At 54.2% G+C, this 12,500-nt stretch overlaps 4 protein-coding genes across 4 annotated transcripts in view; 1 reads left to right on the forward strand and 3 right to left on the reverse strand.

The window, feature by feature from the left end:
• Positions 1-3,377, reverse strand: part of PTSG_10709 (uncharacterized protein) — a gene marked incomplete at its 3' end in the record, with an annotated part of 8,359 nt that extends 4,982 nt beyond the window's left edge. The window contains exons 1-10 of the mRNA XM_004988617.1: positions 3,121-3,377; positions 2,665-2,782; positions 2,173-2,427; positions 1,889-1,951; positions 1,665-1,680; positions 1,432-1,465; positions 1,182-1,263; positions 746-829; positions 454-552; positions 129-269 (exon numbers count right to left, since the gene is read on the reverse strand). Of these exons, the coding sequence (XP_004988674.1) occupies positions 129-269; positions 454-552; positions 746-829; positions 1,182-1,263; positions 1,432-1,465; positions 1,665-1,680; positions 1,889-1,951; positions 2,173-2,427; positions 2,665-2,782; positions 3,121-3,362 (1,134 nt within the window). The 5' untranslated portion in view covers positions 3,363-3,377. The remainder of the gene's footprint in view (positions 1-128; positions 270-453; positions 553-745; positions 830-1,181; positions 1,264-1,431; positions 1,466-1,664; positions 1,681-1,888; positions 1,952-2,172; positions 2,428-2,664; positions 2,783-3,120) is intronic.
• Positions 3,378-3,703: 326 nt separating this feature from the next.
• On the reverse strand, positions 3,704-7,292 carry PTSG_10710 (rab GTPase). The gene is made up of 8 exons (XM_004988618.1): positions 7,239-7,292; positions 6,703-6,857; positions 6,069-6,216; positions 5,794-5,847; positions 5,363-5,493; positions 4,866-4,979; positions 4,438-4,533; positions 3,704-4,242 (listed from the first exon to the last, which is right to left on the reverse strand). The coding sequence occupies exons 2-8, from the start codon at positions 6,703-6,705 to the stop codon at positions 4,156-4,158; spliced, it is 633 nt and encodes a 210-aa protein (XP_004988675.1). The 5' UTR covers positions 6,706-6,857; positions 7,239-7,292; the 3' UTR covers positions 3,704-4,155.
• A 215-nt stretch (positions 7,293-7,507) lies between these two features.
• On the forward strand, positions 7,508-9,216 carry PTSG_10711 (uncharacterized protein). Its single transcript, XM_004988619.1, has one exon. The coding sequence runs from the start codon at positions 7,555-7,557 to the stop codon at positions 9,097-9,099; it is 1,545 nt and encodes a 514-aa protein (XP_004988676.1). The 5' UTR covers positions 7,508-7,554; the 3' UTR covers positions 9,100-9,216.
• A 474-nt stretch (positions 9,217-9,690) lies between these two features.
• The window catches only part of PTSG_10712 (uncharacterized protein), a gene marked incomplete at both ends in the record, with an annotated part of 4,721 nt that continues 1,911 nt past the window's right edge, over positions 9,691-12,500 (reverse strand). Inside the window, 8 exons of the mRNA XM_004988620.1 lie at positions 9,691-9,757; positions 9,967-10,079; positions 10,302-10,424; positions 10,770-10,880; positions 11,146-11,274; positions 11,537-11,611; positions 11,874-11,972; positions 12,223-12,351. Of these exons, the coding sequence (XP_004988677.1) occupies positions 9,691-9,757; positions 9,967-10,079; positions 10,302-10,424; positions 10,770-10,880; positions 11,146-11,274; positions 11,537-11,611; positions 11,874-11,972; positions 12,223-12,351 (846 nt within the window). The remainder of the gene's footprint in view (positions 9,758-9,966; positions 10,080-10,301; positions 10,425-10,769; positions 10,881-11,145; positions 11,275-11,536; positions 11,612-11,873; positions 11,973-12,222; positions 12,352-12,500) is intronic.

Raw genomic sequence — 12,500 nt, forward strand, 5'->3', positions numbered from 1 at the left:
CACACACACACACACACACACACACACACACACACACACACACACACACACACCACCACCACCACCACCACCACATCATCACCATCCCACCACCACCACATCACCATCCCCCACCCCCTCGTGTTCACCTTTGAGAAGTATCCGACGATGGTGGCGCCGGTGTCGTCCCACTCCGTGAGGACGTAGAACAGAAACGGCTGCACGTCCCGCCACAGCGTCTTCGACTCGAGAAACAGCTTCGACAGCAGACACAGATTCTGGCAGTACACCTACACACGCCGTGGTGGTGGTGGTGGTTAAGTTGGGTTTTGAGTTGGGTTGAGGACGGATGCACACGAAACAGGAGTGCATCGCAGCTGCAGGGACTGCGCATGTGTACGTGTGTGCATGTGTGTGAATGTCTGTGCGCATGTGTGGGGGGTGCAAGCACACACACGTGTACCATGTGCCGACCTTCTTCTTCCCGCCATCAATTTCCCAGAGCGAGAGTTTCCCGCGCCTGTACACCTCATCCCCGGGCGGGTGGCGCGGGTGGCACGCGGTCGACTGGCCCTGTGGCAGTGGTGGCAGTGGCAGTGGCAGTGGTTGTGAACACGACACAATCAACTGTCTGGTCCGACAGATAGCGAAGCAATTTGAAAACGCATCACACCACCACCATCACCACCACCATCATCATCATCATCATCATCATCATCATCATCATCATCATCATCATCACCATCACACCGTACCACAAGCTCACCATGTGCCGTGCCAGCTGCTCTTGCGTCTTGAAGTATTGCAGGCAAAACTGGCAAACGTATATTCTCTTCTGCTTCTGGTACTCCTGTCATCATCATCATCACCATGGTGGTATGGTGATTGCGGTGGTGATGATGGTTGATTGGTGATGGTGGTGGTCGTGGTCCATACAGCAGTTGCAGTGAGATGGATGTGTTGGCTGTGATTGTCATGTCGACACCACATGACAACAAACGACTACATCGTGGTCTCCTGTCCCTCCTCGCACCACCCATTAACGCCGCCATCACCAATCAACTGCATTAACACGACCACGACCCCCACCGCCACCACAATCACCAATCAACTGCCATCACAACTGCCACTATTGTCGTCGCCAGCGTTGTGGCGATGGCGCACGCACGCACATGTGTGTGTGTGTGTGTACGCGCGCGTACCTGTGGATATGCGGAGACAAACCACACGGGGATGTCGTGCCGACCAATCACGACAGATTCAAGCTGCGAATCAACAACGCCCCTGGGGTTGGCGTGGCGGCGGCAGAGGCGGCAGTTGTTGTTGGTGGTGGTGGTTGAAGATGAGAACCAAGAGTGCTGCATACACAAATGAACACGGACTTGCACATGAACACACGCACGCACATGAAACACACTTGCACAGGATCACACGCATGCAATGAATGCTCACGGTTGGCTGTTGCCGGCGCCCGTAGTTTTGTCAGCTGTTGGGATCACACACACACACACACACACACACACACACACACACACACACACACACACACACACACACACACACACACACACAAAATAGTAGCATGTGGATGGGTGGTGAGAGGAAGAACAAGAAACGGGCACCGCAGGTTCAAGTGTGTCGTCATCGCAGTCCAAGCAAGCCAGATGTCACAGCAAAGCGCACACCTTGCTTCATGTTGACCTGTGGTTCAAATAAATGGATGTGCCAGGATGTACATATGAACGTGACAATGGTGAGAAAACAACAAAGCATTGCGAAGCGACAAACAAGCAAGCAAGCAAGCAAGCAAACAAAACCATGCATGCACACAAACATACATCGCCACCATCACAACCATTACCACATCAGCATCACCACAAACGCCACGCCACGGGCTGCGTGTGCTGACCTCGAGTGCGCGCTGTTGCGCTTCGAGAAACAAATCCTGCTCCTCCTCTGTTGGCATGAACACCTGACATGTGTCGTCGTGTCGAACATCAAGCAGCGGTGACGTGGTGGTCTACGCCATTGCACACATGTCACATGTGCCATGTGCACACAGACACACACACACACACATACCACACACACACATACCACACACACATACCACACACACACACACAGACACACACACAGACACACACACATAACACACAACACAACACAACACAACACACGCTTTCGGCGCACCTCGTGGTGTGTTTCGTAGCCGCGCTTGGTCGGGGATCCGTGGTGCGATGACAACGGCGATGCGGCGTTCACGTGTTCGCGCGAGTGCCGCCGCTTGCGCGTTGACGACAGCCTCGATGATGCTGATGCCACTGACGATGGCGTGCTCTTCTTTGATGAGGACGATGTGGAGGACGTTGATGGGCGGCGCTGCCGCTGTTTCTTCACGCTGCCGGGCGATGCGCACTTCTTTGTCAGGAACGGCGACAGCGTCGACTGAACGTGTGGATGTACAAATGTATGAGTGTACGTGTGTACGTGTGTGTGAGTATGTGTGCGTGTGTATGTGTGTGTACGTGTGTACGTGTGTGTGAGTATGTGTGCGTGTGTATGTGTGCGTGTGTGTGTACGTGCGTGTGTATATGTGTGTGTGTTCAGGGGTCAGTTCACATTCAAGTCGAAAGCACAATGCTCGACAGCCAATACAAGGGTCCCACTCCAAAGACCACGCACCCAGTTTGAAAGGTCTGTCTTGTGTGATGTTGTTGGCGACGCTGTCACTGCGCTCGTCTGCCCACTTCGCCGACTGCCCTTCAGCTGGGGCTTTGGTCGTGATTTCTTGTTGGACCTGCTGCAGTACATGTGAACGTGAGCGTGAATGTGGGTGTGTGTTTGTAAACGTGAATGTGTGTGTGTGAACATGTGTGTGTGTGAACGTGTGTGTGTGTGTGTGTGCATGGAGTTGATGGATGTACAAAGCAACGCTGTCGAGAAGGCAATGAAGAAAAGAGACAGCCGACGTTGTAGTGTAATCCCCACAACGCGTACAATCATCGTACAAACGCACACGCAGCCACAAGCACAGATGTACACACACACACACACACAAGCACACATGCAAACACACACAAAAGCACACACACACATGCAAACACACACAAAAGCACACCGAAATGGTCACCAACCAACCCGGGTGTGCGAAGGGCTTTGAGGTTCGGTGATGCGAGCCTTGTGATGTACGAACGGATGCTACCTTTGTCGATGACCTCCTCGCCATTCTCAGCACTCTCACTCTTCACCACCATCTCCTCAGCGGCATGCGTGCCATTGAGGTTCTCCTTACTCCCCTTTCCCTGCCGCTTGTTATGACCAGCCATCATCGCACCACCGCCGCCGCCAGTGTCACGGCTTGTTCGTCGTCTTCTGGTCATCGTGATTGCTGAAAGTTGGTTGAAATCATTAACAAATCCTCCACAACCGCGCCAAACTCGTGAGTTTGAACGTTGGAACATCCTCTCGCACACACACTCCCTCACACACACTCCCTCACACACACACACCCTCACACACACACACACATACACACACACACACACACATACACACACACACACATACACACACACATACACACACACACATACACACACACACACACACTCTCTCTCTCTCTCTGTGACTGTCAACTTTCCTGTGTGTCCATGCCTCCCTCTCTCCCAAACCACCCCCGCCCCCCGCTCTACAGTCTTGCATTCAGGCCACCAGGCAAGAGTCGCGTACACAGCATTATGGTGACTGGGAACTACCAAACCGAAGAGGAAGAAGAGAAAGTAAGCAAACGTGCGCAAGGAAACGGCGAGACACACGAAACAAACCAACAAGCAGGCAAGAAGCAAGCACACAGACCAACGACAACCAAAGTCAAGAGGCAAACATAAAGGGTACAATGTACGACAACGCGTCACGGCGTCAGCATAACTTGGGCCATAGGAAACGGTGGCAGAAGAGAGTACAAGCAAAGCAAAGGCACACACAAAGGGCAATAGGTGACACAAGCAATGTTTCGTGTGTATGCTTGCGGGGGTGTTTGTGTGAGACACAAAACACACACAACACACACAAAACACACACACACACACACAAAACACACAAGCACACAAACACACCAACACCTACACATACGAGTACAAGAGAGTGAGCGAGTTGGCTGTGGATGCACTGCGCTCAGCAGCAGCCGCCATCTGTCTTCTCGCGGTCCTTTGGATTCGTGTCCTTGATGTCAAGCACATCTCCATCGCTGTGTGGCGAGTCCTGTCGTTGTTGGTGTATTGTGTTGTTGGTGTTTTTGTTGTTGTTGCGGTACAGATGTGTGTGTGTGTGTGAGCAATACAGTACACGTCCAGTCCTTCTTCCCCCGTCTCCTCCGTCTCCTCTTCTCACCCTACGGTCCCACCACTTTCCATCCAGTTGAATGCCTGCAGGCAACGGGTGTGAGCGTGGTCGTACCGGTTCCTTCTCGAGGATGTTCTGCACGAGACAGTTGACCGCCTCCTCAATGTTCTTGTTCAGCTTCGCAGACGTCTCAAACCACGACACAAAGCCCTGAGAGTTGTTGTTGTTGTTGTTGTTGTTGTTGTTGTTGTTGTTGTTGTTGTTGTTGTTGTTGTTGTTGTTGTTGTTGTTGTTGTTGTTGTTGTTGTTGTTGTTGTTGTGGAGATGAGCCAGTGTGCAGGCGGGGTGGAACTCGACAACAATCACATCACATCAAGTCACATCACATCACAATACATCACATCACATCACAATACATCACAATACATCACAATACATCAAACACAAACACACACAGACACACAGCCAAAGCAAGTACGTCCCCGCTCCACCCTTCATCCTCAACCCCCCCCCCATTCTTCCCCAACAGCTGTGCGCCGCACCATGTTTGCACAGTACTCCTGCATCTCCTCTTGCGTCCTGAATCCCTCAACCGCAAGATCGCACTTGTTCGCCATCAGCACAACAGGTATCTTCGACCCGTCCGGCAGAAACACCTTGCGTGGAATTGGCGGTGGGCAGTGGTTTGGTTGGTGAGCAGTGGTTGAAAGCAAGTGGCACACACGCGACTTTGAGAACAGTTCGCACAGAAAGAGAGAGAGACAGAGAGAGAGAGAGAGAGAGAGAGAGAGAGAGAGAGAGAGAGAGAGAGAGAGAGAGAGAGAGAGAGAGAGAGAGAGAGAGAGAGAGAGAGAGAGAGAGAGAGAGAGAGAGAGAGAGACAGAGAGAGACAGAGAGAGACAGAGAGAGAGAGAGAGAGAGAGAGAGAGAGAGAGAGAGAGAGAGAGAGAGAGAGAGAGAGAGACACACACACACACACTCACGCGCACACACACACGCACACACACACACACAACACAAACACACAACACGCAACTACCTTTGCGTCAATGTCCTCCTTCCACGTCTTGACAGCCTTAAACGTGTCCAGACGTGTTACATCAAACACGACAAACGCCCCCACGGCCTCCTTGTAGTACACGCGCGTCATGCTCCCGAACCGCTCCTGGCCTGTTGTGTGTGTGTGTGTGTGTGTGTGTGTGTGTGTGTGTGTGTGTGTGTGTGTGTGTGTGTTGTGTATGCGTGTGTGTGTGTTGTGTATGCGTGTGTGTGTATTGTGAATGTGTATGAGTGTATTGTGTGTGTGTGTTGTGTGTATTGTGTATGTCAGCGTGGTGACCCTTCACTCAAGCACACAGTCGAACGATGTGCCCTATCCGCACGCAAACGCGCGCATGCATCATGCACGCAGGCGCAGATCAACGACACCAACACTCCCTCTCTTCCTTTCTCATGCACACACACACGCACCTGCAATGTCCCACAGTTGCAGCCGCACAGTTGTGTTCTCGTTCACTTGCAACACTGTAAATACATCAACCGACACAACACCGCAGCACGGGTGAGAAACGGGCACGGCGTCAGCACTCTGGCCCCATCAATGGTGCACACACACTCACACGCACTCACACACACTCACACACACACACACACACACACACACACACACACACTCACAGAGCACACACAGAGCACACACAACTACTCCCCCCCCCCCTCTTCTCTCTTTACTTCAGCAAACTGACCCTTGAGTGCAAAGTCGACGCCGATGGTGGCCTTGTACTTGTCCGAGGCAACGCCGTGCACATACCGCTTGATGAGGCTCGTCTTCCCCACACCGCTGTCGCCAACAACCAGCACCTTGTACAGAAGCTCCCGCATGTCCTCGTCAGCCTGCGTGTCAAAGCGGTCAGCATTGGCGGGGTCGTGGTCGTGTTGCGGAGACATGATGGTGTGTGGGTGAGTTGAATGAACACGTGAGTGCGAGGCGAAGGTGGTCACGCAGCCGCTATCGCTACGCATGCGGCTCATCGCGCACAAATCTTCCGCAATAGACAGATGGAAGAAGGCACACAGCTGGGGAGGGGGGAGGCGGAAGCTGGAACTGATCGACAGTGATTCAAGCAATGGTGGCGACAAACAAACAGCAGAGAGGACTGCGGTGCAGTGGCAGAGGTTCAAATGGAAATGAAGCGCTAAACACTTTGGCAAGCGAGATCGCAACCATGCAGCAGCTCAAGCACGCAAGCGCGGCAGGAGTCATCTGGAGCATGGAGCAACAGCCTTGTCTTGACTCATCCATAACAACGAAAGCACACAAACAAACAAACAAACACACACACACACACATACAGCTCTGGTTTGCTCAGTGACGCTCACCATGCTGTCGGTTGTGCCTTGTGTACAGTCTTGTGGAGAAACCTACAACGAACGAAGAGGAAGAAGAAAACGGAGAACGAGAACACTAACGAAGGACGAGAAACGGGGTGCACCGTCGAAATAAATTGAGCGAAAAAAGTCCTGTGCGTGTACGCCTGCTCATCAAGCATACAAGTGAAGCGTCGGGAAGGCGGGCCAGGCAGGCTGGGACATCAGCAAGATCAACAAAAAAAAATGGAGCAACGCGACCGTGGGTGGCTTGACACACACGAAAGTGACATGCGACACGAAAGTGACATTCGACATGGGAGTGCACGTCGCAACCAATCCAGCACACAAACAAGGGACACACAACAAACGGATTGATCTCTGTACTCTTTGGCGTCAGCACTTGAGCACGCACACACACATCGACACATACACACACGAATACACACACGTACGCATACACATACACACACATTATGCTGTGCATGCACCCTCCCTCTCAACCACACGCACACACACACACACACACATCACAGAGAGAGACACACCTGCTGTAGAAATGTGTGTCGTGTTTGTTGTGTTGGCGTGGGTGCGATGTGTTTGGAGGAATTGCTGATTTCCATGTATATCTTCCACCATTTCTCGATGCCTGCCGCAAGGCCACAACACAACACCCAAGTGGCGGCAAAAAGGCAAGAGGTAAAACACGAGTGACGAGCAGTAAGCAAGCAGCGAAGACAGACCCGACACGCACACCACACACACTCATACACACACACCACACACTGTCTCTCTCATACACACACACAAACACACACACAAACACACACACACACACAAATATACATACACGCAGTCACAACCATGGTTGACATCAGCCTGCGGAGTTCGGTGGCGTTCTGTGTGTTGTGTGGCGCGTTCTTGCTGCTGGCAACGTTCAAGGACACGCTGGTGAACATCCCGGCCACTCCACCGCACACGCCACAACAACGACAGTTCGGCCAGCCACTGGCCACACCAACAGTTCTGACAGTTGCAGTTGAAAGCGATCACGAGTCGCGTGTGGCGGCAATCTTGCGGAGGCAAGGTGCACTCAGTGCTGACAATGCAGCCAGCAGTGACAGTGCCCACAGCACCGGCGATACTGCCAGCCCCGACCCACCACCACACGCTCCCACACCTCAACAACCACAGCCGCAGCTAAGCAACGAGAGTGAACCTGTGCCATGGGTGGCGGCGGCCAAGACAACACACAACGGTGGCGTGACGAACAAAGGCATGAACCAAGCAGCGCTGCAAGGTCCCATCCCGGAGCACATTAGCGAGGACCCGCTGTGGGAGCAGACAGCGCGGGAAACGTGCAGCCTCAACTTCACGGCCATCATCCGACACCAGCTGGGGCCCTGGCTGGAGTCGGGCATCAAGCAAGCGCACGTGGACGACCTCTACTGCCAACGCAAGCACGTGGCGCGCATCTCATATGTGGGCGGGGAGCTGCGCTACGGCAGCTGGCAGCTTGGCATGGACGTGAACCGCCTGCGGTCTGCGCTGTGGTTCATCCACCTGGCGACGGAGCGGGCGAAGCTGCGCGGCAACCCCATCCCGCCGTTTGAGGTCGTAATCAACCCGACAGACAAGACGAGCGAGTACGGTATTGGCGGGACGACGCTTGGCGGCAAACGGCGGCCGCTGCTGTGCAACGCAAAGTGCGACGGCGACGCGTCCATCTCCTTCCCCATCATGTTCAACGCGGCGTTTGGCACCGGCACGGGCGAGATGTCGCTCGCGCTGTACCGCCACAAGTACAGCGAGCTGGTGGCGATGGGGCGGCCGGGCGAGTGGCACGCCAAGATCCCAAAGATGTTCTTCTCCTCCACCAACACGCGCGGCCACCGCGCAGCCATCTTCGACTCGGAGCACCCGGGCGTCGTGGCGCTGCCGGAGGTGGTCCCTATATCGCTGTACGGCGACTTCCAGTACCTCATCTACGCCTTTGGGCACAGCGGGTGGTCACAGCGGTTACGAGAGCTCGCCTTCATGGACGCTGTGCTGTTGCTTGAAGAGTCACAGTGCCGGGAGTACTATCACGACGTGTTCACGCCGCACGTGGACTACATTCCCGTGGCGGAGGATTTGTCCAACCTGGACGACGCGTTGGAGCGTGCAATGAGCGGACACGACCGCCGCATGGCGCAGCGCTGGCGGGCAAAGGGATATGAGGTGCTCTCGCTGCCGTGTGTCCTCGACTACGTTGAAGGGTTGCTGAGGGAATACGCACGCCTGCAACGCTTCGCGCCACAGCAGCGACCAGACCACCGCCCATATGCGATGACAGACCCATTGTCCGTGTTTTCGCACCGGACAGAGCCGCCGGACGCGCACACGTGCACACGCGCAGCGCAGGCGTAACCATTTTGTTGGGGGGGCCGTGAGGTGTGTGTGTGCGTGTGCGTGTGTGTGTGTGTGTGTGTGAGTGTGTGTGTGAGTATGTGTGTGTGTGTGAGTATGTGTGTGTGTGTGTGTGTGTGTGTGTGTGTGTGTGTTATGGATAGACAAACAGAGGCGCAGCAGGGTATGTGGACGGTGGCAGCGCGTGTGATACATCTGTATTTGTGTTACAGCGGTGACGCAACCAGCCCACGACCCAAACGGGCATGTAACATAACTGCACTATCGTAAACGAAAAACAGACAAGCAACAGTCACTCATGGCACCAAACACAAACCACAGACACACACACGCACACACACACACACACACACACAGAGGAATCACACATACACATGCGGCGAGAAAAAGTAACTACCAAAAAACACAACGACAAGATGGTGGTAATGGTTGCTGCTGTGTTGTTGTGTGGTCAATTCAAGTGTTCACGTATCACCATCGTCTCGTCCAAAGCACCAGAGCACCAGAGCACCACGATCGAAAGGACAAACATCATCAATGGATGCAATGACCAAATGCCCAGCAGCCCATCGCCGAAATCCCTGGTCGGGGTCACGCCTCTGCATCTGCATCTCCCTCGAGGGTCCAGGGTGTTGGGCGCGCACACGGCTTGGCCAGGCTGCAGTCGAAGCGTGGAAGGGAGGGGGGAGGGATGGTGGTGGTGGTGTTGGTAGTGGTGTTGGTGGTATTGATGTTTTGTTGGTAAAGGCGAGTCAGTGAGGAGAGACATGTGAAGCAGTCGCATCAAGGAGGAACACACAATTGCACACACACGCACACACACGCACACACACACACATACACACACACGATTGCATGCATGCACACCTTGTCTGCATGCCGTTTGGTGCGTCGGTGTGGTGGGCGATGAGATCAACGAGCGAGCGGTGTTTCAACAGCGGCGCCGCCGATGCAATCCACGCCCCATCCACATACGCAATCTGAGTTCATGTGAGTGTGAGTGGAATGAGTGAGTGAGGACACGTGTGTATGCGTGTGTTAGATGTACGTGCACGTGCGTGTGAAACAACAACAACAACAACAACAACAACAACAACAACAACAACAACAACAACAACAACAACAACAACAACAACAACAACAACAACAACAACAACAACAACAACAACCACCACGACCAACACCAGCACAGCGCTGCCAACCTTGTTGTGGTAGCAGCGCCCGCCAAACGTGAGGGAGATGATGAAGATGTCTTCTTCGCGCGTGCTCTTACGAACGAGAAATCGCCCGTCCACGGGAACAGACAGCAGTCGCGCCTCAGCCTCCTGCACGACGCGGAACAGGGCGGGCGAGGGATGTTGAGGGGTTGAAGGGTACATGATCGATTGTGGTGATGATAGTGATGGGAGGAGTGCACAAAACTCCTTGACAAGTAACTGTTGGTGCAACCTTAAGCACGCACAGAGTCAGACAGGCAGGCAGGCAGACACACAGGCAGGCAGATGCACAGTCAGGCAGACAGGCAGGCAGGCAGACAGGCAGGTAGGCAGACACACAGTCAGGCAGACAGGCAGGCAGGCAGACACATGCACACACACACACACACACACACACAGACAGACACAGACACAGACACAACACGCACACAGTCCCTCGCCCTGCGTGCTGACCTCACGGGAGATTGCGCCGTGGTACCAGCGGTGGCACTGGAAGGGCGTGGCCTTGAGCGGATACTGCTGCGACCGAACCATCTTCAGGAGCACATCGTGCACCGTCGAGCACTGATGATGATGATGATGGTGATGATGATGATGAGGGAAAGATGGAGTCGGAGACGCCAACAAGGAGAAAAGTAAGAAGTGGGCGAGAGGTGAAGCAACGCATCACAACACACACACACACACACACACATGATCGTGAGCGACAGTGCACGCCTGCAGCAGAAGCACTCGAAGACCACATTCGCACCAAATCACAACGACAACATCCTCTCCACATCACCACATCGCACCACCACCGCCACCATAACATCACCACATCACGTACATCCGGCACGTCCTGTCCGCCAATCCTGAGGGCACCGCGCTTGCTCATGCGTTCAATGAGAATGTTGCACACTTCACCGCCGCCGTTCACAAACGACACCGCCCACGCCTTCGTTGGCAGGCGCTGGCCCTGACGTAGTGGTGGCGGAGGGGGAGACGAGGGTGCAAGAGAGGGAGTGAGCAAGTGGGAGCAAGTGGGAGCAAGTGTAAGTGTGTGTGTGTGTGTGTGTGTGTGTGTGTATGTGTGTGTGTGTGTGTGTGTGTGTGTGTGTGTGTGTGTGTGTGTGTGTGCGAGTGTGGGGTGGAAACGAAGACGGGCATTGTCACATCACCAATCCACACCACCACCACCAACACCGTGACCACGCTCGCATCTCCGTCATGAGCGATACCGGTTTGCGTTTGAACGATCCGCCTGGACGCATGTCCTTCTCGCGCACGAGAAACAATCCGGGGGTGGTGCCAGCCTGCACGGTGTGGTGTGCGGTGCATGATGGTGTGATGGTGGCTCGTTGGTTGGTGCGCTTAAGAGCAAGCTGCACACAACGGAGACACACACGCAAACAGACACAAATAGACAGACAGACACACGCATGCACACATGCACACACGCAAACAGACACAGGCACACACACACAGACGCACAGACAGACACACAGACACACACAGACAGAAACAGACACAGCACAGACACAGACAGAAACAGACAAACACAGCAAGTGTGCGCACCATTCTGAGGTACGCCGCGGCCTCTGCGCGTGTGTTTGCGAGACAAAAGTAATCGGGGAGAGTGGACTTGGCGCGAAAGGCAACTTGGCGCACCTCATCCTGATGAGGAATGATCGGAGATGGCAATGGCGATGGTTGCATGGAGGTGATATGTGGATATGAATGAACTTGGAGCGGCTTGGAAATAAGGGTGGAGGGGGAGGGAGGGAGGAAGACAGCGAGAGGAACGCATTCAAAGAGCCCACTCACCAATTCACCTCCTCATGTCCTCACACTTCCCTGACCCACTCACCCACCTACTCACTCGCGCCACTCCACCCCCACCCCTCTTCGCACATGATTGACCCACCGGCACGGCGCGTGTATCGCTGCCTGTGCTCGAGGTGCTGGTGGTGCGAGGGTTGCGCATGGCAAAGCTGCCGGAGCGAAAGCCGCGCTGCGTCAAGCGAAGGGACTGCTTCATCTGCTGTCGCTTCATCTGATGTTGATGGTGCGAGAGAGAGTGTGTGTGCGAGGGGGGGGAGAGAGAGAGAGAGAGAGAGAGAGAGAGAGAGAGAGAGAGAGAGAGAGAGAGAGAGAGAGAGAGAGAGAGAGAGAGAGTGTGTGTGTGTGTGTGTGTGTGTGAGT

The sequence above is a fragment of the Salpingoeca rosetta genome (assembly GCF_000188695.1).
Source record: "Salpingoeca rosetta unplaced genomic scaffold supercont1.34, whole genome shotgun sequence".
Classification (NCBI taxonomy): Eukaryota; class Choanoflagellata; order Craspedida; family Salpingoecidae; genus Salpingoeca; species Salpingoeca rosetta.

Bases quoted from the DNA above. Each gene is read 5' to 3' on its own strand.
- PTSG_10710 (XM_004988618.1), bottom strand. The intron at 5,848-6,068 runs GTCAGTTTGCTG...ATGTATTTACAG, and splicing joins CGTCGACTTTGCACTCAAGG to TGTTGCAAGTGAACGAGAAC. The intron at 4,243-4,437 runs GTACGACCACGC...CAACAACGACAG, and splicing joins ACATCCTCGAGAAGGAACCG to GACTCGCCACACAGCGATGG.
- PTSG_10711 (XM_004988619.1), top strand. From the start codon at position 7,555: ATGGTTGACATCAGCCTGCGGAGTTCGGTGGCGTTCTGTGTGTTGTGT.